Source organism: Mesoplodon mirus (genome assembly GCF_964341445.2).
Source record: "Mesoplodon mirus genome assembly, chromosome: 3".
In the NCBI taxonomy this organism is placed as follows: Eukaryota; Metazoa; Chordata; class Mammalia; order Artiodactyla; family Ziphiidae; genus Mesoplodon; species Mesoplodon mirus.
In genome coordinates, this window is record NC_138978.1 from 38108831 (window position 1) to 38131414 (window position 22584).

Consider the following 22584-nt stretch of genomic DNA (forward strand, 5'->3'; position numbering starts at 1 on the left):
CAGGCCTTTTATGTAAGAAACTGGATTTTATGCTAAATACGGGGAACCAGGAGTGATTTATAAGCAGATTTATTTTAAAAGCTCTAGCTGCTCTGCGGTAAATGATTTGGAGGTGACGAAAGCGGAAGCCTGTGTCAGAACTGGAAGTAAAATCCTAGCGTCCTGACTTCAAGGAAGTGCTGAGTATTTACTGAACAAGCCTGATATGCCAGGCTGTTCTAAGCGCTGAGGATGAACACAGTTCTTGCTTCCGTGGGGCTCCACACTAGTGGACAGGGGTAGAAAACCGCACGTATGACGGTTCACATAGGTCTTAATTTCAAAGGCTGATATGGACCCTGAAGACTGCCTAGTGCAAGCTCCCTAGCCTAAGCGAGAATAATTTGTACTGCACTTAGTGTAGCCAGTGAGTAGGATGTCCGTTGACCTTGAGCAAAAAATGCCGAGTTTTTCCTCCCGGCTCAGCACCCAGGGAGAATCAGGTGAGCTAACAGCTGGCTGACGTACGGGTGGTCTGTAAGGAAGGAGGCGCTGGCCACCCACGCAGCGCCCAGTTTGACGCTGGAGGTGGAGAACTTCCGGGGGCGGGGCCTGGCCTCGGTCGGCTTTTCCTGCGCCTGCGCCGGAGACGAGACCCTCCGAGCAGGGACTAGGTTCGCCGGAACCCCGCGCTCCCGACTTCTGCTTCCGGGTCGGAGCCATGGCGGTGGCAAATTCAAGCCCTGTCAATCCCGTGGTGTTTTTTGATGTCAGCATTGGCGGCCAGGTGAGGTCCTGACAGCCACCCAGCCCACCGCCGAAGGGAAAGTGCACGGGGTCTGAGAGGCAGATTTCATCCCCTCACCAGGGGTAACGGACTCGGAAAGCCAGAAAGTGAAATTGGACCAGAACCTACCGATCCGCGGGGCGGGCTTGGGGAGGAAGGGGGGAAGGAGGAAGAGGAGGAGTCTTGCCCGTCGTGGCGCCCCGCTTGCGGAGGGACTGGGTGGAAAGCTAGCGTAAGCTATGGAGGCGGAAGTGGGAGAGACCAAGCGGCATGTGGGAGGGAGGGTTCCCTGCTCGGTGAGGCCTTCACGGGCTTGGACTGGGCTTTCTGACCGTCTCCCGCCGGTTGCAGGAAGTTGGCCGCATGAAGATCGAGCTCTTTGCAGACGTTGTGCCTAAGACGGCCGAGAATTTTAGGTAAGGAGATGTTCCAGCTTTGCTGGATTAACTAAACCAGAAGCTGGGCCACAGTCTGGAATCGTCTGCCTGCCTCTGTCCGTCCACTCACTGCCCTTGAGATCTGATTCCTCTGGGTATCGCTCTGAATAGTCTTGACTGTTCCCGTGTCAATTTATGTTGTTAATCTGTATGCCTGATTGTCTGGACATCTGACTAGCCTGTAGGTGGGCTTGCTAGCGCCGATGCCTGTGCCCTCCCCTCCGAGGTTAGGAGCGCTCACAACTGTGATGCCATGGTGACTGAATCATTCACTCCTTTCCCTTTCAGGCAGTTCTGCACTGGAGAATTCAGGTCAGTCTCAGACGTGGTTGAGTTCTCTGCTTTCTCCTGAGGGGTGTCCTGGGGCTGCAGTGAAGGTATTGGGGAACCACCGGCAGGCCTTGAATGATTGCTGGTGACAGTAATAGAAGGTAATCCCCCACGGGTCTATCCTCAGTTCATTTGTCTTCTTTATCTCTCTTCTCTGACCATCTTTAGGAGAGTCTCTTTGGTTCAGGTGTGTGGTAAACTGGAAAGGCCTATGATTACCTGTCATCATTCCAAGTCTCTTTCTTTTTGGTTATAGAAAAGATGGGGTTCCAATAGGATACAAAGGGAGCACCTTCCACAGGTAAGGCCTTTGGCAAGCCATACTGGGGGGCTTTTAGGAAAACAAAATGGAGGATAATTCTTAGATCTTGAGAAGGGATGTTTTTGTGAACTCAGCAACTGATTTGAAGACTTATTAAAAGCCAAAGTGATAAACATTATATTTTGAAATCAATGTTATTCTAAACTACAGAATCTTCTCTCAGTATGCTTTGTTCTCTGTTTCAGGGTCATAAAAGATTTCATGATTCAGGGTGGAGATTTTGTTAATGTAAGTATTCTTCCTTGCCTATTAAGGACTTATATGTTTGGTTTTTTGTTGTTATTGCAGCCGCTGCTGTTTTTACTTCAGGGACCCAGTCTTAAGGCTTGAGAACAATGGCCCAGTTTGATGGGGGAGAGGGTGGGGATGGGAATGTCCTTCGATGGCTACTACTCATTGCATCACTAGATGACAGATATCAGCACTTTGAGTCACTGACTTCCAAATCTCAGCCTTTTAGGGCCAGAAAGTGAACTTTCCCAGCATACCAGTAGATGATCCATGACAGACCCAAATTAATTGGTCACATAGAATTTAGCTAGAAATCGGATGCAATTTGTTTTTTCTAAATGGTTGTTAAGTCCCTTTCCAGTGAGCTAAATGCTTATGCCCCATTTTCCAGTCCACTTCTGGAAAGCTGAGTGTTTTTTTTTTTTTTTTTTAAGATGTTGGGGGTAGGAGTTTATTAATTAATTTATTTATTTTTGCTGTGTTGGGTCTTCGTTTCTGTGCAAGGGCTTTCTCTAGTTGTGGCAAACGGGGGTCATGCTCCATCGCGGTGCGCGGGCCTCTCACTATCGCGGCCTCTCTTGTTGCGGAGCACAGGCTCCAGACGCGCAGGCTCAGTAGTTGTGGCTCACGGGCCTAGTTGCTCCGCGGCATGTGGGATCCTCCCAGACCAGGGCTCGAACCCGTGTCCCCTGCATTAGCAGGCAGATTCTCAACCACTGCGCCACCAGGGAAACCCCTGAGTGTTATTTTTAATCAGAAGTTCATTAGTGGGAAAGGAATCAGAGCAAGAGAGTTCTGGAAGGATGTTTTCCCTATTCACTGGGAGAGCCCAATGAACTAATCCTTCACTGCTAAGCATGACTTTATTGTGACGAGACTGTATGTATCCCCATATCAAGCCTCCTGCGCTTCCTCCAACCTTGGAAGGTGCTGAATAAACCACATTTATGCTTTCTTAAGCCCACTTGTCTCCTTACCCACCCACTTCTGTGCATGACCTTTCTTATTAATATCATTTGGTTAGTCATGATGCTGTTTTCTGGGATTTAGGAGACTTTCTTTCTCCTTTATATGTAAATTTAGTTTGACTCTGGGGAGTTTTTTAAGATCTCTCTTTCTTATCTAGGTAAGTTTACAAAGTGGCAAATTTGGGGCTGAATCAAAAACATATATGTTTTGTTTTATCTGTTTGATGGTGCAAAACTGGGAGATTTTAACCAAAAAGTGTTCTCTTTAACATATGGAAAGTAGGGGTACATGAGGCCTGTGTTTCTCATGCAGCAACAGTTGGTTGGAGTCAAGCAACTGCTCCCTTTAGCACGGTGTGTGTCCTTATTATTAAACCATTTGCTTCCCTTATTTATGTCATCTGCCCCTGTAGGCATTTGAGTTTGTAACACCTGGTCGCAACTGATCATAGTAGGGCTTGGGGTGACCATATACTTTTTTATTGGCTGGTAAGAGGGCTGAGAAGCTATTCTCTGCCTTCTTTCCTTTCTTCCCATAGGCTCCTATCTTGCCATATTGTCTTAGCAGGGACAGGACCAACTTCTTATGGGTCATTGCCAGAATCTTTGCCAGGCACATTTGATCACTAGCTGATAGCCCCAGGGTTAGATAGTAGTTGGTTAGCCAGAAGGCTGAGTGTCAGAGAGAAGCAATTACTCAGAGCTACCCTTAGGGCAGAAAAAATGGAATGAGCAAGAGGCAGAAGAAGCAGGATTTGAGACCTTCTAAAGTTGGACCAAGAATATTTGTTTGTTTTAATAATATTTGTTTCTGGTTTTTTTCTGATTGCAAAAGAAAAGTACAAAAATGAAAATAAATCATCTCTCAAGGAATCTCACCTCCCAAGGAATATACTCTTGGCATTTTAGTTTAAAGCTGCCTGTCTTATCATTGCATATATATGTGTGTCAAATATTATTTTTAACAGACTTAAGATCATATGTGTGTTTTAACTTTTTTGTGCTTGATAATTGTCTGCGTTTTCCCTTGTTATTGTCTTCTTCCAAAACAATCTTTCTAATAGTTACCTAATGTTCCGTTATGAATAGACAATGAATCTGTTTGATCAACCCACTGTTACTGAAGATTTAAGTTGCTTTCTCTTGTTTGCCCTACAATTCATTTTGTCATTTTCCCTACTGTGGCTTCTGGAGTGCAATAGATAGTATGATTATATAGAGAATGATGTGGTAACTGTTCTGTTCTCTAGGTTTATTGGGAAATTGGAAATGAACATGTTTTCCTTCTGTATGTATGTATGTATATATTTATGTGGAGTTAAAGGTATAGTAGCTTACGTTTACATAGTGCTGTATGGATTGCAGAACACTTTTCTCATAGACACTGATTGGATCTTTATGGCAACGGTATAAGGAGTAGGTGATTGCATCCTCACTTGATAGTTGAGGAAACTGGGGCTCAGAGATAGGAAGTGACTTCCCCAGCTCAATAATGATAGAACTGAAACTCAAATCCAGTCTTTCCACTATACAGAGCTTGGCTTTATTGATAATTTTTTCAAATAAATTTATTATTTATTTATTTATTTATTGGGTGCGTTGGGTCTTCGTTGCTGCATGTGGGCTTTCTCTAGTTGCAGCAAGCAGGGGCTACTCTTCATTGTGGTGCGCAGGCTTCTCACTGCGGTGGCTTCTCTTGTTGCGGATCACAGGCTCTAGGTGCACAGGCTTCAGTAGTTGTGGCACGTGGGCTCAGTAGTTGTGGTGCACGGGCTTAGTCGCTTCACGGCATGTGGAATCTTTCCGGACCAGGGCTCGAACCCATGTCCCCTGCACTGACAGGCGGATTCTTAACCGCTGCGTTACCAGGAAGGTCCCAATAATTTTTAGTCAAATAACGATTTGAATTTGAGAGTTTTCTTTTCTTCCTTGGCTTATGTTAATTCCCTTTAGTAGCCTTTGCTCCAGTAAGGGCCCCTTGATTCTACACTAGGTCAGTGTTTCCACATTCCATCATGTGCCCAATTTTTTTTTTTTTTTTTTTTACTGCGTTGGGTCTTCATTGCTGTATGCGGGCTTTCTCTAGCTGAGGCTAGTGGGGGCTACTCTCCTCTAGTTGCGGTGAGCGGGGGCTACTCTTCATTGCAGTGTGTGGCCTTCTCATTGCAGTGACTTCTCTTGTTGCAGAGCACGGGCTCTAGGTGCACAGGCTTCAGTAGTTGTAACGCGTGGGCTCAGTAGCTGTGGCTCACGGGCTCTAGAGCACAGGCTCAATTGTGGCGCACAGGCTTAGTTGCTCCGCGGCATGTGGGATCTTCCCGGACCAGGGCTTGAACCCGTGTCCCCTGCATTGGCAGGCGGATTCTTAATCACTGCGCCACGAGGGAAGTCCTAATATTCTTTTTCTTTACTAACTGGCTGGGAGAGATTGGTCTTTTGGCACTCTCTCTATAGTACCTTTAAACCCCAGGGATTCTATTTAAGGTACTGCAAATATGGCCTTGGTCAGGTTGCTTTATTACCCTGACTTAAGTTTGCTCACCTGAAAAATGGGGAAGATGATAATGCTTACACACAGAGTTACTGGAAGAACAAAGAGATAACACAGCTAGAGCTAGTTTAAGCATAAATTGGGGATTTATGACAAGGTGTTTCCTGGAACCCAGAGGAAGAAATAGATCTAGGAACTAGAGAGCCACAGAGCCAATGAGTCCCTTCTCTCTGTTTCTCTAGCACTCTCTACACATGTGTTGCATTCTCTTTTTCTTCTCCAGTCCACCTTGAAGAAGATAGTTATCTCTAGCTTCCAGGTTTACATGATACAAGTTCAACCTCGAGAGCAGCTATTCTACTTCATGTTTCCCAGAGAAGGAACTCTAGTTGGCCCTGCATGAGTTAGGCATCCTCCCCTGGACCTCCCCTGACTTCAACTTTGACCAGGAGGGTAGTATCCTGTTGTATAGATTACACTTCCAAGAGCCCACCCACCTGCATAGTTGGGGGAGTGGAGCCATAGACAGTTAACTAGATTCTCTTATATGACTGCAGGCATGAGAGTCTTTGGGAAGGGCATCGAGGCATCGATTATGTATGTGATCACTGTACTGCTGTCCTCTGCTTTGCTTGTGTCTTAGCCTATCTTTCTAGAGGTCCAGCTGTGACCTGTTGTTTTTTTTCCAGCCCATGAGATGCCCTGACCAGGTTGTGGGCTGCACGTTCCTTGGATGGGGCTTGCTTTGATTGCAAGATAGGGTCAGAGAGGTGTGGCTCCCAAAGTGACCTTCAAGAGTAAGAGGACTTTAAAGCAGTGAGGCTTGGAGTGCAGCAACTGCTTCCTCTGGGCTCTAGGGGCCAGTGCTCACAAATTGCTAACACTTCTCTTCTCTCTGCTCAGGGAGATGGTACTGGAGTCGCCAGTATCTACCGGGGGCCATTTGCAGATGAAAATTTTAAGCTTAGACACTCAGCTCCAGGCTTGCTTTCCATGGTAAGTTGGGACCAGTCAAGGCTTTGGGCTAGATTTATAGCCAGCTGACTTCTGGGTCACTCTTGAGGCCCAGTGCTGTCTCTTGGGATGGAAGCCAATGCTTTCCTTCCCTTGCCTGACCCAGGATTCACCTCTGTACTGCTCACCTCTTTCCTCAATCTGGTTTGCGTTTGTTGGGCTGGACCCACTAGCGGGCTGGGGAGCCAAAACTGAAATCTGTTGTGTGTTTTCTTACTTTGTTTGAGCCAGAACATGTGGTTGGGCACTCAGCCTCGCTGCTTAGAATGTAGCCAGCTGTGCTTTCGAGACCCAGTGTTCCCGCCCCTATCACACCACTCACCAGAACTCTCACAACACCCATTCGTTTACACTGCCTTCTGGCTGGTCACCCCTTTCAGCCCGCTCAGCACTCCTCCTTCCCCATCCCAGTACCCTTCCTTCCCATTTATAACCCCACTCACCCATCTCATTCCCCTTGGACCATGCCCCTGCCCACCTCCTTCAGCCCCTCATCTACACACCCCCACTCACTCCCCCTTCACTGGCCCTTATTCACCCCTCCTCATTTCCCCTTACCCCTCTCACCTTGCTTCTCTTTCATTCTTCAAGCCTCTCCCTCCCTCCTGTCATCACCCATTTCCTTCTGTCAGTGCCCCAAGTCTCACTCCCCCAGACCCAATATTTACATGCACACATTCTCTGTCCTGCTTGCCCACTCTTCCACTCATCTACTCAGCCATTCATCAAATAAAGATTGTTGACATACACTGTTTCAGGCCTCATGGTAAGGCATGAGGATACAGGCCTGATCCCTGGCCTCGTGACATTTAACATCTAGCAGGGGAATCGCACATGCAGAATGATGGGTCCAGTATAGTATAATTCATGCCATCAGTGTAATAAGGGGAGAGTACCTCAGTGTATGTAAAAGTACTGTGAGGGCCCCAAGGAATGAGAGTAAATGCTGCAAGGATCCAAAGAAGTTCTCTACCACGTGGCATTTCAAGTCAAGCAAACGGCCTAGACAAAAGATGTGTGACCATGAAATAGCAGGGTGGCATGGGCAAGGGACAGAAAGTGAGGAAAGTGATGTGAATGGGGAGGGAATGACTAGTAGAGACCACTGGAGAGACAGGTGGGTGTAGGGCTTTAAATGCCAGAATAAGGATGAGGTATGTGGACCTTATTTTATAGGATATGAAGAGCCATGCACTTTTTTGGCAGGGCTGATCAACTTGGTGTTTTAAAACAAAGACCCTGGCTGCAGTGTGAATGGAAGACAGGAGTGGAGAGGGTAGGGCAAAGAAGCCAGTTAGGAGGCTGCCATAATAATTGGGTGAGCCTAGCATAACAAAGAGTGTACAAGTCTCTTTTAGGAAAGTGAGGCTGGGCAAGCATGGGTAAAGAGTGCAGAAGTGGCTTAAGTGGGCTTGGATCATTGCCATGAGGACTGCATGCCACTATGTTAGCATCTGGGGAGGAGTCAGAAAATGGAAGGAAGCCTTGGTCTCTGCTCCCTTCGGGCTGACACTAGTTAAGTTGTGCTGTCACACATCTTGTAGCATAATTGGTTTTGCTTCCATCCTCCACTAAACCATGCATTCCTCAAGGGCAGGGACTGAGTCTCATTGATCTCCAAGCCTCAATACCTGATATAGCAAGGTGCTGAGCAGATACTGATGAATGACTGAAAGATAATTAGAATAAAGGCTGATGTTGAGCACATACTCAACAACACTTTATTTGCATTAATTCATTTTACTTCTCTCGTTATTCCTTTGAGATAGGTACAAATGAGGAGACCGAGGCACAGAGAGGTTATGTGGCTAAACTAGGTCCCAGTCAGTGATGGAGCTGGGATTCAAGCTCAGTCATCTGGCTCCAGAGCTTCTTCCTTAAACCAGTAAGCTATCCTGCCTGGAAGAATGGATAAGTGAGTGGCTAAGGGCAAATAGTTCCCTGAGCTAAAAACACATGTTGTCTGACTGTTTTCATGCCTGCTTGCTAGTAAGTGTTTATACATTGAGCAGCAAGATAGATAGATAGATAGATAGAAGAAACAGAAAGAAGGGAGGGAGGGAGGAAGGAAGGAAGAATTGGGACCACTGAGGAGTCTACCCTCATTCCAGAGGGTAGGTCTATTCTGACTCGCTCAGGCTGTCCCTTGCTTTCATATGTGAGATGTTCCTGCATGCATGTACGAAAACCCCAAATAGCCTCGTCTCACATGGGGAATTTCTAAAGTATAATGTGACATCCCTAATTAGAGCTTACCCCTAGACAATGTCTTTAATGTATTTCATATACATTTTTATTCCTTCAGTGTTTAACACAGACTCAACCAAGTTAATTCCATTAAGCATCCAGTTAAGGCTAGTGACGTATCTAATGATTTCCAGTGTTGCCTCTGTAGTATTACTTTGATGAGACCTGTGCTCTTAATAGCACTAGTTCTTTCAGTTTTCCATTTTCCATTAACTTTTTTCCAAAATAACGTAAGTATGCATTGAAATACTCACATAGTTACACAGACATTGTGGTACGGCAGTGCTGCTGAAACGTGATGTGGGTTTGCTGATGGCTTTGCGTTGTAATTATAGACTGTTCTTTTATAATGTATTGTGAAATATAATGATATAAAGACAATTTCAAGGGAGGAAAGGGGAAGGGATATGGCTGAAGAATTTGAGATTCTTGATTTAAAAAACTTTTACCGATAAAATTCAATAATAAAGGATTTGGGGTGTAGCTGTAAAAAAACAAACGTCATTGATAAACTGTAGTCTTTTTTTCTAGCATAGCACTAGCGTAGCAGCTTCTTGCCCCTTAAATTTTCTTTTTACCATTCTTAAGGGACAGCACAGAGTCATTCAGACTAAGTAGCTTATGGCACAGGCAACAGGCTTTTTCTCAGCTGGTACCTAATTTGTAAGTGTAATCCAGTTATTACTGGTTTTGGACTAAATACAGCAAATCTGGTTCTATAATCAATTGTTCCCATTATAAAAATTCACACCATAGGAGGGCAGAAATTGTGTATTCTGTTCCTCTCTGTATTCCGTTCCTCTCTGTATCCTTGGGTGCTAGCTCATAGTAGATGCTCAGTCAGGTTTGCTGAAAGAAAGCATGGAGGACTCAGGGCTACAGGCTCTTTTGGGAGTTTTGTCCTTTGGCTAACGTGGCCAGGAAAACTCACTGCAAATATATTTGGTTTCCATCAGGCAAACAGTGGTCCCAGTACCAATGGCTGCCAGTTTTTCATCACCTGCTCTAAGTGTGATTGGCTAGATGGGAAGCACGTGGTATTTGGTGAGTCCTATTCCTGTCCTAGTCCAAGCCCAATTCACCCAGAGTGGAACTTCTTATGGAACTGGTCCCCTGACTCTTGTACCAAGAGTGCTCGTCAGGTGTAACTGCCCTGGGTAGTAGTAGGAAAGGTGGAAGCCATGGGAGGTGGGGAGGATTTGCGGTTAGAGAGCTAGAGGGGGAGACGAAGGGGCCATCTGATGTAGTGAGTAACCACCTGGGCGATAGGTGTGTCTGAGGGGGGATGGTAGCACTTAAGAAATACCACCCAGAGGCAGCATGGTATAGTGGAGCTTTGCAATTGCTCAGACCTAGTTTTGAGCCCTAACTCTGCTACTTGCCACCTGTGACCTTGGGCAACATTTCACTTCCACTGAATATTAATTTTCTGATGTGAGTCTGAGGATCAAATGAGATAATGGCTGAGAATGGGCCTTGGAGGCTGGAAAGTACTGTGCAAACGAGAGTAATAAAGTCTAGCTCATACTCTTCCCCCAGGAAAAATCATTGATGGACTTCTGGTGATGAGAAAGATTGAGGTGAGTCCTGTTTGATCTCCTCTTTCTCAGCTATTCTGGCCTAGTACTACTGCACTAGTGTCGAGGAGCGGGAGGACCATGAGTGGGGCTCTGGCTAGGCCCAGGCTTCACTCCTCCAGTTTCAGGGAGGAGGAGAGGGAGGAGAGATCATGTACCTCCCAAGTGTTCTGGGCCCTCAGCCTCTCTGGTGCGGTGCCTCCTGAGCTTTGGCCTCTGGTGTCTCCTCCATCTAGTTGAGAAAATCCTCCTCAGCATTATACTCAAGGTCCTTCATGATCGGGTCCCTGCCTCCCTCTCCACGACCCCTTCTGCCACTGCCACTTCCACATTCTAGTCCCGTCAGGCTACGAGCCCTCCTCTGAACACACATACACATCCCTGCCTCTTGCTCCTTCCTGCCCTCAAGTCTTTGCTCAGGCTGTTTCCTCTACCGAGGTGTTCTCCCTTCTTTTCCTCCTGGTGGGATCCCATCCATCCTTCTGGGCCCAGCTCAAATATCCCCTGTTATGTGAATCCTTCCCTGGCCTGTGCAAGCAGCAGTTTAGTTGCTTCCTCACCCTGTATACAACTCTCTCTTATGACTTACTGCATTGTTACATGTCATGGGTTTGATGTTTTCTAAATGTTGTACATTTTCTCTTTGATATGTATTATGTTCTTCCCCTGTCTGCTAGGCTACAGACTGTTGTCAGATCAGCCTGTTAAGCTCTCAGTCCTTAGCCTAGTGGCCTGCAGGCATCAGTAAGTGTGTGGTGGGGGAGTGTCTGAGTGGAGGAGTCACCACTGTGCTTTCTCTCCTAGAACGTTCCCACAGGCCCCAACAATAAACCCAAGCTGCCTGTGGTGATCTCACAGTGTGGAGAGATGTAGTCCAGAGGAAGACTGAATCAGGTAAGTGTGTCTTTCTTGAGCAGGAGTCAGCACCCCAGAGAAGGCAGCATGGTCTAGTGGAAAGAACTTTAGACCTGAAGACACGGGATTGAGCCCATTTCCTCTCTGCGTGCCCTGGGAGAAATCACTTCCCTTTCTTGAGCCTGTTTTCTCATCTGCCATATGGTGATAATACGTATCTCCTCGGGTCACCGTAAGCATCAAAAGAGAAAGGGTTGGTAGGACACTTTACTTTTCTAACACTTTATAGTTTACAAAGTATCAACCTGAAAACCATCAGGCACTTTCTGACAGCGCTCTTAGACTCTAGTTCCATTTAGTAGTCCCGCTAGGAAGACCTGGCTCCATCCCTGGGTCACTCCCTTCTGGGACAAGCCTGGGCAGCCAGGAGACACCCCTATCATGCCTCTCGTCAGAACTGACGCTGCAGTTCCAGCCCCTGGCTTTGTATTTGCCAGCCTCATGGGTGAATGTGACACATTTCTCAGCCTACATAGACTCACTTCCTACCCGGACTTGTTACTCACTGCCTGCTCTGTGCTGGGCATCATTCTGAGCATGGGGATGGGGGAAAGAATTGAAAGATGCCTCCACCCTTTAGGAGCTTATGGAGAATAAAACACATTCTCAGAGGTGATCACTAGTAATATTAGTGATGTTGTTAAGGATTAATAGGAGTTCAAGGAAGAAATTGATCACTTCCAGCTAGGTAAAGGGTGGTAGTGCTTTGCCTTTCTTTTCTTTTTTTCTTTTTTTTTTAAATTTTCAAACCTGCAGAAAAGTTGGAAAAGTAGTACATTGAACACCTTTTCACCTTTCACCTAGATTCGCCAATGTTTAACATTCGTGTTTTATCATTTTACTTTGACATTTGTTTCTTTCCCTTCTTCCCTCTCCTCCCATTTCCATTCCTCTCCTGCTCCTCTTCCTTCTTTCCTTCCTTTCCCTTTCTTCATTTCTTTTCCATCTGGAAGTTGAGGACTTCTTGACACTTTACCCCAGAATACTTCAGCAAGCGACTCCTAAACATAAGAGCGTCCTGCATAATCACAATAGTATTGTCTATTGTACATGCTCAAACTTCCCCAGTTGTCCACAAAGTAACTTTTTTTAGCTCTAAAAAAAGAAATCCAATCCAGGTTCACATATTTCATTTGGTTGTTTATTTTTCGTTATGAAAGCAACATCATCTCCTAAAATGAGGTATGAAAATTCTCCCAGAAAACAGTTAAGGCCCTCCCCTTAACAGCTCACCCGCATCCACATCCCCATCCCACTGCTCTCCTCACAGGTAACTTGTTCATCAGTTTGATGTATGTCCATAGGGCCTTTTCTTTGCCCATCTAATTTTGGGAGTTTTTTTTTTTTTTTTTTTGCTGTATGCGGGCCTCTCATTGTTGTGGCCTCTTCCCGTTGCGGAGCACAGGCTCTGGACGCACAGGCTCAACGGCCATGGCTTACAGGCCCAGCCGCTCCGCGGCATGTGGGATCTTCCCGGACCAGGGCACGAACCCGTGTCCCCTCATCGGCAGGCGGACTCTCAACCACTGCGCCACCAGGGAAGCCCTTGGGAGGTTTTGTTTTTCCTAAGTGGCATCATACTGTTTGTTCATCACTTTATTTCCATTTGATCTTATGTCTGGAAGACTTTTCCTCCTCCATTCATGTAAAACTATGTTTTATTTAAACAAAACAAAACTGATATAATATGCTATAAGATGTTTGTAGCAAATATTTTATTTTACCTTTCTCTTAATTATTTGAATAATTATACATTCTGAGTCTTAGTTCTTTACATGTTTTGACCATTTTGTCTAGAATATATTTTAAGAAAAAACTGGCAGTGGGTTTCTTATCTTTGGTGATATCCTTTGTTAAACGGAAGTTCTAAATTTTGATGAGATCAAAATTTTTAATCTTTTCCCTTGTGTTGTGTTTTATCTTGTTTAAGAAGGTCCTTACTACCTCAATCATAATGCCTTCTGTATTTTTTCAAATGTTTCTATAGTTTTATTTGTATACTTACAAAATTATCTAGAATTTATTTTTCTGGACTCTGCCTTTTTTTTCAAATGGAGATCTAGTCAAATACCAGACCATCTTAATGAATGTGTATACCTCCATCTGTGACTTACTTTGTGTTCACAGCATCTGGCACTTACAGGCGTTCAGTTAAAATTTATTACATGAGTTAATAGAGAGGGAGAATGTCAGGCATTTTAGGCAGGGAACTGGTGTGAGCAAATGCCAGGGCAGGAATGCACAAGTGTGTGCTGGAAGCTCACGTGGACTCTCTTGTTCAGCCAAGTGCTCCCTTCTCAGGCCTAGTTGACACGCTGAGCTTTCTTTTCTGCCAGTACTGGGGGCCCCAGGCTCAACGTGCTTTCCCCCTGCCCTCACTGCTGGCCATTCCCTCTCCTACTCGTTTCTTGGCTGAACTAAAGTTGAGCTCATAAGTCCTTTTCCTTCTAAAGACTGACCACTGATCACCACCAGAGGACAGAAGATCACAAAAACAATCAAAGTTAGAAATCCTTTTATGTTTAGGGCCTTTTCTCTATTTTTCTGAGACCCTTACAGAAAGTTACTAGAAATACATGTTAGGAGTTTGTTTTCTGAGGGTGGGCGATCATCAACCTTCCTCTCCTCACCCGCTATTAGCAAAGGTCACGTAAACATTTGCCCCCATAAGCCCTTCCTTTTAGCCTACAACCCCAAGCAGAACAAATTCCATGGAGGACATTTGATGCTCCAGAGGCCCTCTAGACCAGAACTTTCCAGTAGGCATTCCTTTCTGTGATGGTGGAAATGTTCTGTATCTGTGCTGTCCATTATGGTAGCTTCCAGCTACATGTGACTGTTGAGCACTAGAAAAATGTGACTGGTGTGACTGCGGGACTGAATTTTTACTTTTATTTAATTTTAGTTAAATTTAAAGAGCCACGTGGTACCTCCAATTTAGTCTTCTAACCTTGACTTGCTCAGAATTAAATCTTTCATAGCTTATATTTAAAGACAATACAGTAAAAGCAGTTATATCACTTATTGAATATTTCTTATGCTCAAATTCTGAGCTAAGAACCTTACTTTAATTATCTCATTTAACTTTACCAAGTTAAAAACTCATAGGTTTTAAGGTGTTAGGGAATCTAGGTGGCAGTCTGACCTTAAGGCATTCCACAGATGGGTTCCCCACTTTGGGTTTCTGAGTAATTGATTTGGGAGAAAGTAAGGAAAAGTAAGGAAAGTAAGTAAAAGATTTGGGATTATGGTATCATTCCATCATGTTTCTTCCCAGCTGTGAAGTTACAAGCATCTCTGATTTCTAAAGGAGTATTTCAGATCCCTCAGGTTGTTTGAGGGCAGAGTAATGTTTGACAGCCAGTGTAGATGATGTTTTTAAGTCCTACTAGGCAGTATTTCTCAAACTTTAATGTACACATGAATCACCAGGAGATCTTGTTAAGGTGCTGGTTCTGATTCAGTGGGTCTGGATGCAACTTAAGATTTTGCATTTCTAACCAGCTCTCAGGTGATGCTGATGCTGACTTGGAGTGGCAAGGCTACAGGGGAATAACAGTCTGTCTTTTAATTGAGAACCCACCATATTCCAATCAGAAAAGACCCAGGAGGAGATAATCTCTTGGTGGCATTGGCCCAGCAGGAATCTACTGCATTCAAATCAAGAGATCGCCTGATCATGCATTTAAGGCCTGTGCCTAGTCACTGGAAATAGAAGATAGGAAGGAGACGGAAGATAGGTGAAGTCACTTGATCAACTGTACCTCCCTATGAAGAACTTCCTTCCTATGAAGAACTTCCTTCCACAACTTCTTTTGTGCTTTACCTTAGGTCCCGACTTTGGTTTTAGTGAAAGTGAAGTTTTCTGTACAACTCTAGGTGTAGTAACCTCGGTTTTATCTCAGTGGGTCCTGTGAAAGCTTTTTACGTTGAATTTGATTAGGTATACATAGACGAACTTTGGGCCTCAGGATTCTCCTACCCAGTCTGAACTGGGTTCTTGGCTACTTACAACTGCATGGGGGGTGGTGGGGGGTGGGGCGTGGAACCTCTGTTTTGAAAACCTGAGAGTCTCTTGGAAAAGAGTGGCTGTGAGCTCTGACAGCCCTGCTAATCTCCCTGTGATCCCCAGGCCTGGTACTATCAAGCAGCAGAGATCTTTCTTTAGTTCATTGTTTCCTAAATTTCCCTGAAGATGAGAATCACATAGGGGCACTTGTTAAACCTACTAATTCCCAGATCCCCCCCTGAAGAGTCTGAGTGAATTTGAGGTAGGATCCAGGATGCTATGTTGCTTCAGATGCTTCTTATCAGAGAAATGTGGGTAACCCTGCTTTAGGTGGTGCTGGTTGAATGTTTTTTAACATTTGTCTCTTAGGAAAAAATATAATTATACAGCACCTAATTTTACAGGTATTATAGCTTACAATGAGGTGTTATTTGAGTTCAAATAGTCAGTAGGTTAAAAATTAATTGTACCTGTGGATGGTGGATATGGTAAGAGCTGTGACACTGCTGTTGGAATGACTGAGGTTTAGGAAATACTGTCCCCCATTCTGGAATTTCCTGTAGATGTGATACATTCCTGTAGAGGAAGATTCTGAAAGACACATCGGTGGCACGTGGGCGGGCTGGTCTTTCATTAATTAAGATAGGTCCCACACTGCAGATGAGGCAACAAACTTGGAAAGCCCAGTTCCTGCCTTAAAGGAACTCACAGTCTCTTGGGGAAACTGACAATTACAGTACAGTAAAGCACTGAACTGGAGGTTTTAAGACAAAGGAAGGAAAGTAAATGCCTGTGTCTGCCTGGAGTGTTTGGGAAGACCGCAGAAGAGATGTTTCAGCTGAGTAAATGAAAGAATGGAGTTTGTCAGGGTAGCTAAAACTGGGGAGGGCATTCCAGGCAGAGGGAATAGCATGAGCAAAGACACCAAGCAGGAAACAGTAGGGAGTGTAAGGGAAACTGCAAATAATTCAATATAGCCAAAGCAGGAAGATATGAAAAGCAAACTGTAAGAGGCGAGGCTAGAGCAGGCCAGGGTCAGCTGTAAGATCCAGTGCAGGCTGAGGTATTCATATGTTAACCTGAGGATGGGGGTGAGCTTCAGGCAGTGCCTACATCTTTCCCCCCTAGGGTGAGAGTCCATCATCATGCTCCTGAGATTCCAAAGGGTAGCCTGACCCTCCAAAAAGAACCAGGCCAGTAGGAGCCACTGAAGGATTTTGAGCAGGAGAACACTGTAATTGACTTGACTTATTCAGAAGATGATTCTAGCAGCAGTGTGGAGGATAGGCTGGAGGCCAGTGAGGTGTCCACTGCAGCCGTCCAGGCCAGAGCAAAGAGGTTCCACATGAAAATATCCGTCTAGGGAGCACCAGAGATGTGGCAGCAAATATTTGCATGCCTGCTGGATGTGTGACACCGTTCCCTGCCCTGAAAGTCAGAAGCCCTGCCAGCTAAAAAGGGCGGGGAGGGGAGAATGGCTCCATTCCAGTCCCTCCAGTACAAAGGCGAAGCTCCCTGCCCTGTAACCAGGCCTTACACACAGAGAGATACATCACGTCCATCGAATACTATATAGCCTTAAAAAGAAAGAGGTAGATCTGTATGTGTTGGCAGATTTCTAAGGTAAATTAAGGGACAAAGTCAAGATGTAGTACATTATATAAACATGATGCTATTTATTTTGAATTACTCTTTCAGAAATTACTGTAGTGATAGATAGCTGGCTGGTAGTAATGGTTACCTCTGCAGAGTAGAGATAGCAAAGAGACTTTCTTTTCAGTTTATATTGTCCTGTATATGCTTGAACTTTCTACACTGGGCATGTAGTTTATAATAGAAATACATACTGTATATATGTAGTTTCAACCAATCCTAGTTCCTCCCAGCCCTTCCCAGGAGCATGTAGCTAACATCAGTTTGTGAATCATTCCCTGGTCCCCTCCTGGGTGCACCCACGGTGCTTGGTTCATCTCTCTATTACAGCATTTACCACAGTGTATCATGAATATGTTGGTCTGGTTTTCTCTAGACTGAGAACTCCTTGAGGCAGGGACCATGCTGACTAACACAGTGCCTGGTCAGTGATAGAGCTTAGGTCCCGGAGCACCATGCAACTTATAAAGTGCACTTATACATTTTTGTACATTCTGCTTGAGGGCCCAGGATTAAACTTCTGTCTGAGCCTGCGGTATGATGCCAGGATCCACTGTGCTCTGGAGGAAGAGGGGTGTGGCCATGTTTGGGGGGAGGGGAACAGTAGTAACTGAGTGTACTCACCCTGTTCTTTTAGGACAGCTAACTCCAAGGCCATAAACAGAGGGTGTGGAGTTTCCTTTCTTTATAACCCTGGGACCAGTCAAGGAAAAGGATTGCTCTTTGTTCTAGAGCTCCACAGAGAGCCATCAAGGTCTGGCAGAAAGCACACAGGCTTCGGAGCCAAGAAGACCAGGAAGCCCCATCACTGTCAGGCCATTAAACTCCTTGGAACCCTAGTTTTTCCCTTTGCTTAATTATAAATAATATATACTACACAGAGTTGTGAAGGGTAAATAATAAAGGAGATAGTGTATTGGCCGTAAATATTAGTTTCTTTCTTGGTTTTGTGTAACACACCTCTCAACTCTGCTGTGGGGCACCAGAGGTCTGGCCTGTGGCAAGAATCAAAGTGGGCTGCTCTTTGGGGAAAGGAGGGTTCGGGGTGTAGAGGAGAGCTGCGAGTGTTTTCTCTCATGGACTGTCCCCTCCCCGTTCCTCTGAGCTGCTTCTCTCTTCCATCTCTCACAGACCCTCCACACCTGCCATTGCAGGCCTTCCCTTGCTCGGGGTGATGCTCTTGAGTAGGATAAGCTGGATTGGCCCCTGTGTTTGCTTCCCTGCCTGCTGCTGCCCCATTTGATCAAAAGACCTTGGAAGTATCACAGACTCAGAAGCCAAGATGTTGTGTTTAAGTTTTCAACTGTAAATAAAGTTGTTCTTTTTTTTTTTTCGGTTTTTTTTTTTTTTTTTTTTTTTTTACCGTGTGTTGTGTTCTTTTTCAATGGTTGTAATGGTAGCCCTGCTTCCTCACTCCTTAGCTCCAGCTAGGAGTACTGACTCTCCCCAGAGGCCAGCATGGGCCAGAGCCAGGCCCTTGATATGCAGAGTTGATGCCTCAGATTTACAAGCACTGGTAGCAGTCCCCTGTTAGGTTCAAGCTGATGGGGCAAAGAAGGCAAAGCCCCAGGGCCTTATGTTCCCAGTAGGTTCAGTTTGGTTACTTCTAGAGCCTGTGGGTGAAGGGTCACTAGCTTGGGATATTTTTGGATGGGAGACCATTTGGTACAATGTGTCTTGATCATGATGAAGTGGAAATCATTTATTAATAGCTAAAATCTTGGTTTGCATCCGAAGTCATTTTTTAAACGGTTGAGGTTTTGAGATGTTCACTTCCCCATTCAGAGCCTCGGTTTCCTCATCTGTAATATGGGGATAATAATACTACTTCATAGCATTGACGAAAGGGTCAAACAAGAGAATGGAGATGAGGGTAACGTGTAGACAGTAACGTGCGTTGGAAAATGTTTGTTTTGAAAGGAAATAAAAGGATAACATAAAAACATAAAAGATAAAAAGATCCCATTGAGTATAATGTTCAGGAGGTAAAGGGAGTTCCCTGGTATTCCTTTCATGAGGCAGTTTCTATGTTATCACATTCCTACTTTCTCCTGGCTCATGGCAGGGATGACTCATAACTACTAGCAGCAGGCTACTGCAGCAGCAGAGTAGCAGAGAGCTGAATTCTGTGATAAAATAGAACCAGGCTAAAAGTGCCATTTCAGTGTACTGGGGGACAAGAAAGGTAGTGAGATATACAAGGGCCCTATAGTTTGGATACTTGCAACTGTCTAAGTAAACGGGATTCAGGGCACACGGGGAAGAAAGGGTTGTGATCTAGTGGAGGAGAAATCTTCAAGTCACTAAACAGGGTAGAATTATAAAGAGAGGGGAAGGAGGATGAGCAGCTGGGATCCTGAGCTGACGTTCTTATGATGGGCCATTCAGTTGAATTCAGTTACACTTGGCACCTGCATTCTTTGCCAGTTTCTGTCCCGGGCACTGGAGCTGTAAAGATGAGTAAGATGTGGCCTGTGTTTGTGACAGGGGATGGGCATGGTTTGGATTCAGTGTGGTGAGTGTTAGAATGTGAGCCCTTAAGAGGACAGGAAATTTGGTCATTTTTGTTTGTTTTTCACTGCCGTCTCCAGCACCTAGTAGCCAGTAAGTGTTCAATAAATACTTGTTGTGTGAATAATAGTGGTATGTATGAGATGCTATGGGAGCAGAGGGGGAAGACTGGGGGCGAGAGGAAGAGGCAACATTGGAGGTAAGTATTGACAGATGGGTTGGAATTAGCCAGGAGATAAGGGTGGGGAGGGCTTTCTAGGAAAAGGCAACTATGTTTGGGGGCCCAGAGTCTGTTAGAGATGGGGACAAGGTGAAAGTTTTGCAGAGGAGATTCTTGGAGTGAAACCACTTGCCTTTCACATCACTTAAAGGTAGACACTGGAGCTGTGGTCACCACACTGGGCTCTTAGGGTGGCAGGGGGACTAGCAGAACCATGGCTTGGGGAGCTCCCACCTTGGAACATGAGATGGATTTTGACATGAACTGTTGCTCCTCCAGTGCTTCAGTACCATCTCTGCAGTGGTAGAGAGGGGGCTACAAGGAAACTAGTTTCTTAAATCACTCATCTTCATGTTCACTGAGCATGAAGAGAGAGTTTAGTGAAGTAATTGGATGAGTAAGTAGTGATACTTTTAAGAAACATTTTAAAGACAAATATTACAGAATTTATATTTCTGCTTGAGAAGCCATCCCTTCAAAGCAGTTACATAAGGAAGGTTACTTATTCTCAGAGGTGCTTCTGCCATTATTCTAAGTGTCTTTGTAACTCCACTTTGGGGAAAAGCTCTCAAGCCTATGGGGCACACTTTTAAATGTCCTAAGTGTTGGCAGAATTGCCTTTGAGGAAATATTTTCTTTTTAACAGTCAAAAGTCACCTGGAGCTGGAACAGATGAACAGCAGCTCTGGGATCCACCTACTTCTCTCCCTACACACTGTTGCTGCCGCAGACCTTTTTCACCTGGATTACTGCTGCTGCTGCCCAGATGACCTCTCTGTTGCCAGTACCTTCTTCTCCAATCCATTTTCTACACCACATCATTCACTTGACACATTAATTAAGATATCGTGTGTCAGGGACTATGCTAGATGCCTCAGGAACTCATAGTCTGGCAGGGAAGATATAATGAGTGCAGTACAGTGTGTTAGGAGAGGGTCTCCTAACCTAGTAACATCTGAGGCAAGACCTAGAGGATGAAGAGTTAAGCAGGCAAAGGAGAAGGGAGAAAGGAAGAATGTTATAAGTAGAGGGAATAGTATGTGATAGCTCAAAGGAAGCAGTGGCTAAAAGGTCACGTGGAAGGTTGGACAGGGAATGTGACAGAATGGGAAGTAAGTTTAGAGGTCATGCAGGGTCCTGCCAACCACATTAAGGAATCTGGACAATCCTGTGGGTGGTGTAGTCACTAAAAGATTTTAAGTAAGACAGTGTCATAATCAGATGGGTGTTTTCAAAAGAACACTGGATATTGTGATGGGGAATATTAGAGTAAGAAAGGTAGAGACGGGGCTTCCCTGGTGGCGCAGTGGTTGAGAGTCCGCCTGCCGATGCAGGGGACACGGGTTCGTGCCCCGGTCCGGGAAGATCCCACATGCCGCGGAGCAGCTAGGCCCGTGAGCCATGGCCACTGAGCCTGCGCGTCCGGAGCCTGTGCTCCGCAATGGGAGAGGCCACAACGGTGAGAGGCCCACATACCACAAAAAAAAAAAAAAAAAAAAAAAAAGAAAGGTAGAGACACTGGCTAGGAGGCCACAGCAGTGCTCTAAGCCAGGGGTTGGCAGGCCAGGTGTCACTCCCTGTTTTTCAGTGGTTCATGAGCTAAGAATAAGAATGATTTTTAAATGTTTAAATAGTTGGGGGGGGGTTTAAATAGTTGAGAAATCTAAAGAATATTTTGTGACATAAAAATTGCATGAAATTCAAATTTCAGTGTCCATAAATTACATTTTTTTGGAACACAGATGCACTTGTTTACTGACTGTCTGTGGTTACTTTCAGGCTCTAAATTTGAGTAGTTGAGAATCTGGCCCGCACAGCTTAAAACACTATCTGGCCCCTATAGAAAAAGTGCGTACTCCTGCTCTGAGCAATGGATGATGATGGCCTACACTAAAGTAGCAGCAGTAGGAAGGAAGAAACTCTGGATTGGCGTTTAGAGATTTTTTTTAGGACTGATTCAGGGAGGCCTTTAAGGGGTGGAATTGACAGGCCTAGATGATACCGATGGGGTAAGGACTACTGCACTAGCCTCCTAGCTGGTCTCCCTACTTTCATTTTTGCCCCTCTGCAGCCCATTCACTATTCTCTAGCCATTAAAGAAAAAAGTGCCATTCCCTACTTTCAATTCTAAAATTACCCTTCTCACTATTGCCCTTAGGTTAAGTTTCAGATAAAGTGTTCCTAATTTAACCCTGCCTACCTCTATAACCCAAATGTCTTCATTCTGCTCTTATTGGACTACTTTAGTTGTATTTGCCCCAGACCCCATCTCTTCTTGCCTCCTACGCCTTTGCATAAACCTCCATGTGCTTGGAGTCTGCACTAAATCTTCCCACCGCCACTCCCAAAATGCTTTGTGCATTTGCAGCGCTGGAGTGTTGGGTGTGTTGCATGTTTAAATTTCTGCCTTTATCCTTAGACTGAATTTAAGAAGGCAGCAACTGGCGCACTTGTCCATACCCAGCAGATAGTAGACGCTTAATAAAGAACGAACTAAGGTGGACGACTTCATCTACATCATGCGGCAGCCTCAATTACAAATCGTTTGTGGAACGTGCATAGTAATCCCTATTTCACATGGCCGTTGTAAGAATAAAATGCACGAAAAATGCCTAGCGTGCTCAATAAACGTGAGGTGAAATTAAATCTGATTTGTGGCCAATACGAAAAGACGTGAATACTCAAGACAGTCCTCCTGTGCCTGGTATGATAGATCGGGAGGCAGGTCCCCACGGAGTACACCCCCGCCCTCCATATGCTGGGCAAGGGCTGCCTGATAGCTTGCGTGGTCCCCCCAAGGTGACTGCTCCGCCGTAAACCGACGCTCTTTGAATGCATACGTTTAAGTCCGTTCCAGAAGCTCTCAGCTCTGCCGCGAGTACACGGCCATTGT

The 22584-nt window shown here is 45.2% G+C and overlaps 1 protein-coding gene across 6 annotated transcripts; it reads left to right on the forward strand.

The window, feature by feature from the left end:
• The first annotated feature begins 611 nt into the window (after window positions 1-611).
• Window positions 612-22405, forward strand: PPIH (peptidylprolyl isomerase H). Of its 6 annotated transcripts, XR_014293344.1 has the most exons (11): window positions 612-766; window positions 1118-1182; window positions 1492-1515; window positions 1790-1834; window positions 2041-2083; window positions 6449-6541; window positions 9763-9850; window positions 10346-10386; window positions 11188-11277; window positions 20338-20969; window positions 21201-22405. XR_014293344.1 is itself a non-coding variant. In XM_082613330.1 (10 exons), the coding sequence occupies exons 1-9, from the start codon at window positions 701-703 to the stop codon at window positions 11254-11256; spliced, it is 534 nt and encodes a 177-aa protein (XP_082469456.1). In that variant the 5' UTR covers window positions 612-700; the 3' UTR covers window positions 11257-11277; window positions 14803-18084. The 6 variants fall into 6 exon arrangements, 5 of the variants coding, with proteins under 5 accessions (XP_082469456.1, XP_082469457.1, XP_082469455.1 ...); XM_082613330.1 differs by lacking the exons at window positions 20338-20969; window positions 21201-22405 and adding an exon at window positions 14803-18084; XM_082613331.1 differs by lacking the exons at window positions 20338-20969; window positions 21201-22405 and adding an exon at window positions 12704-14794.
• Window positions 22406-22584: the final 179 nt, after the last annotated feature.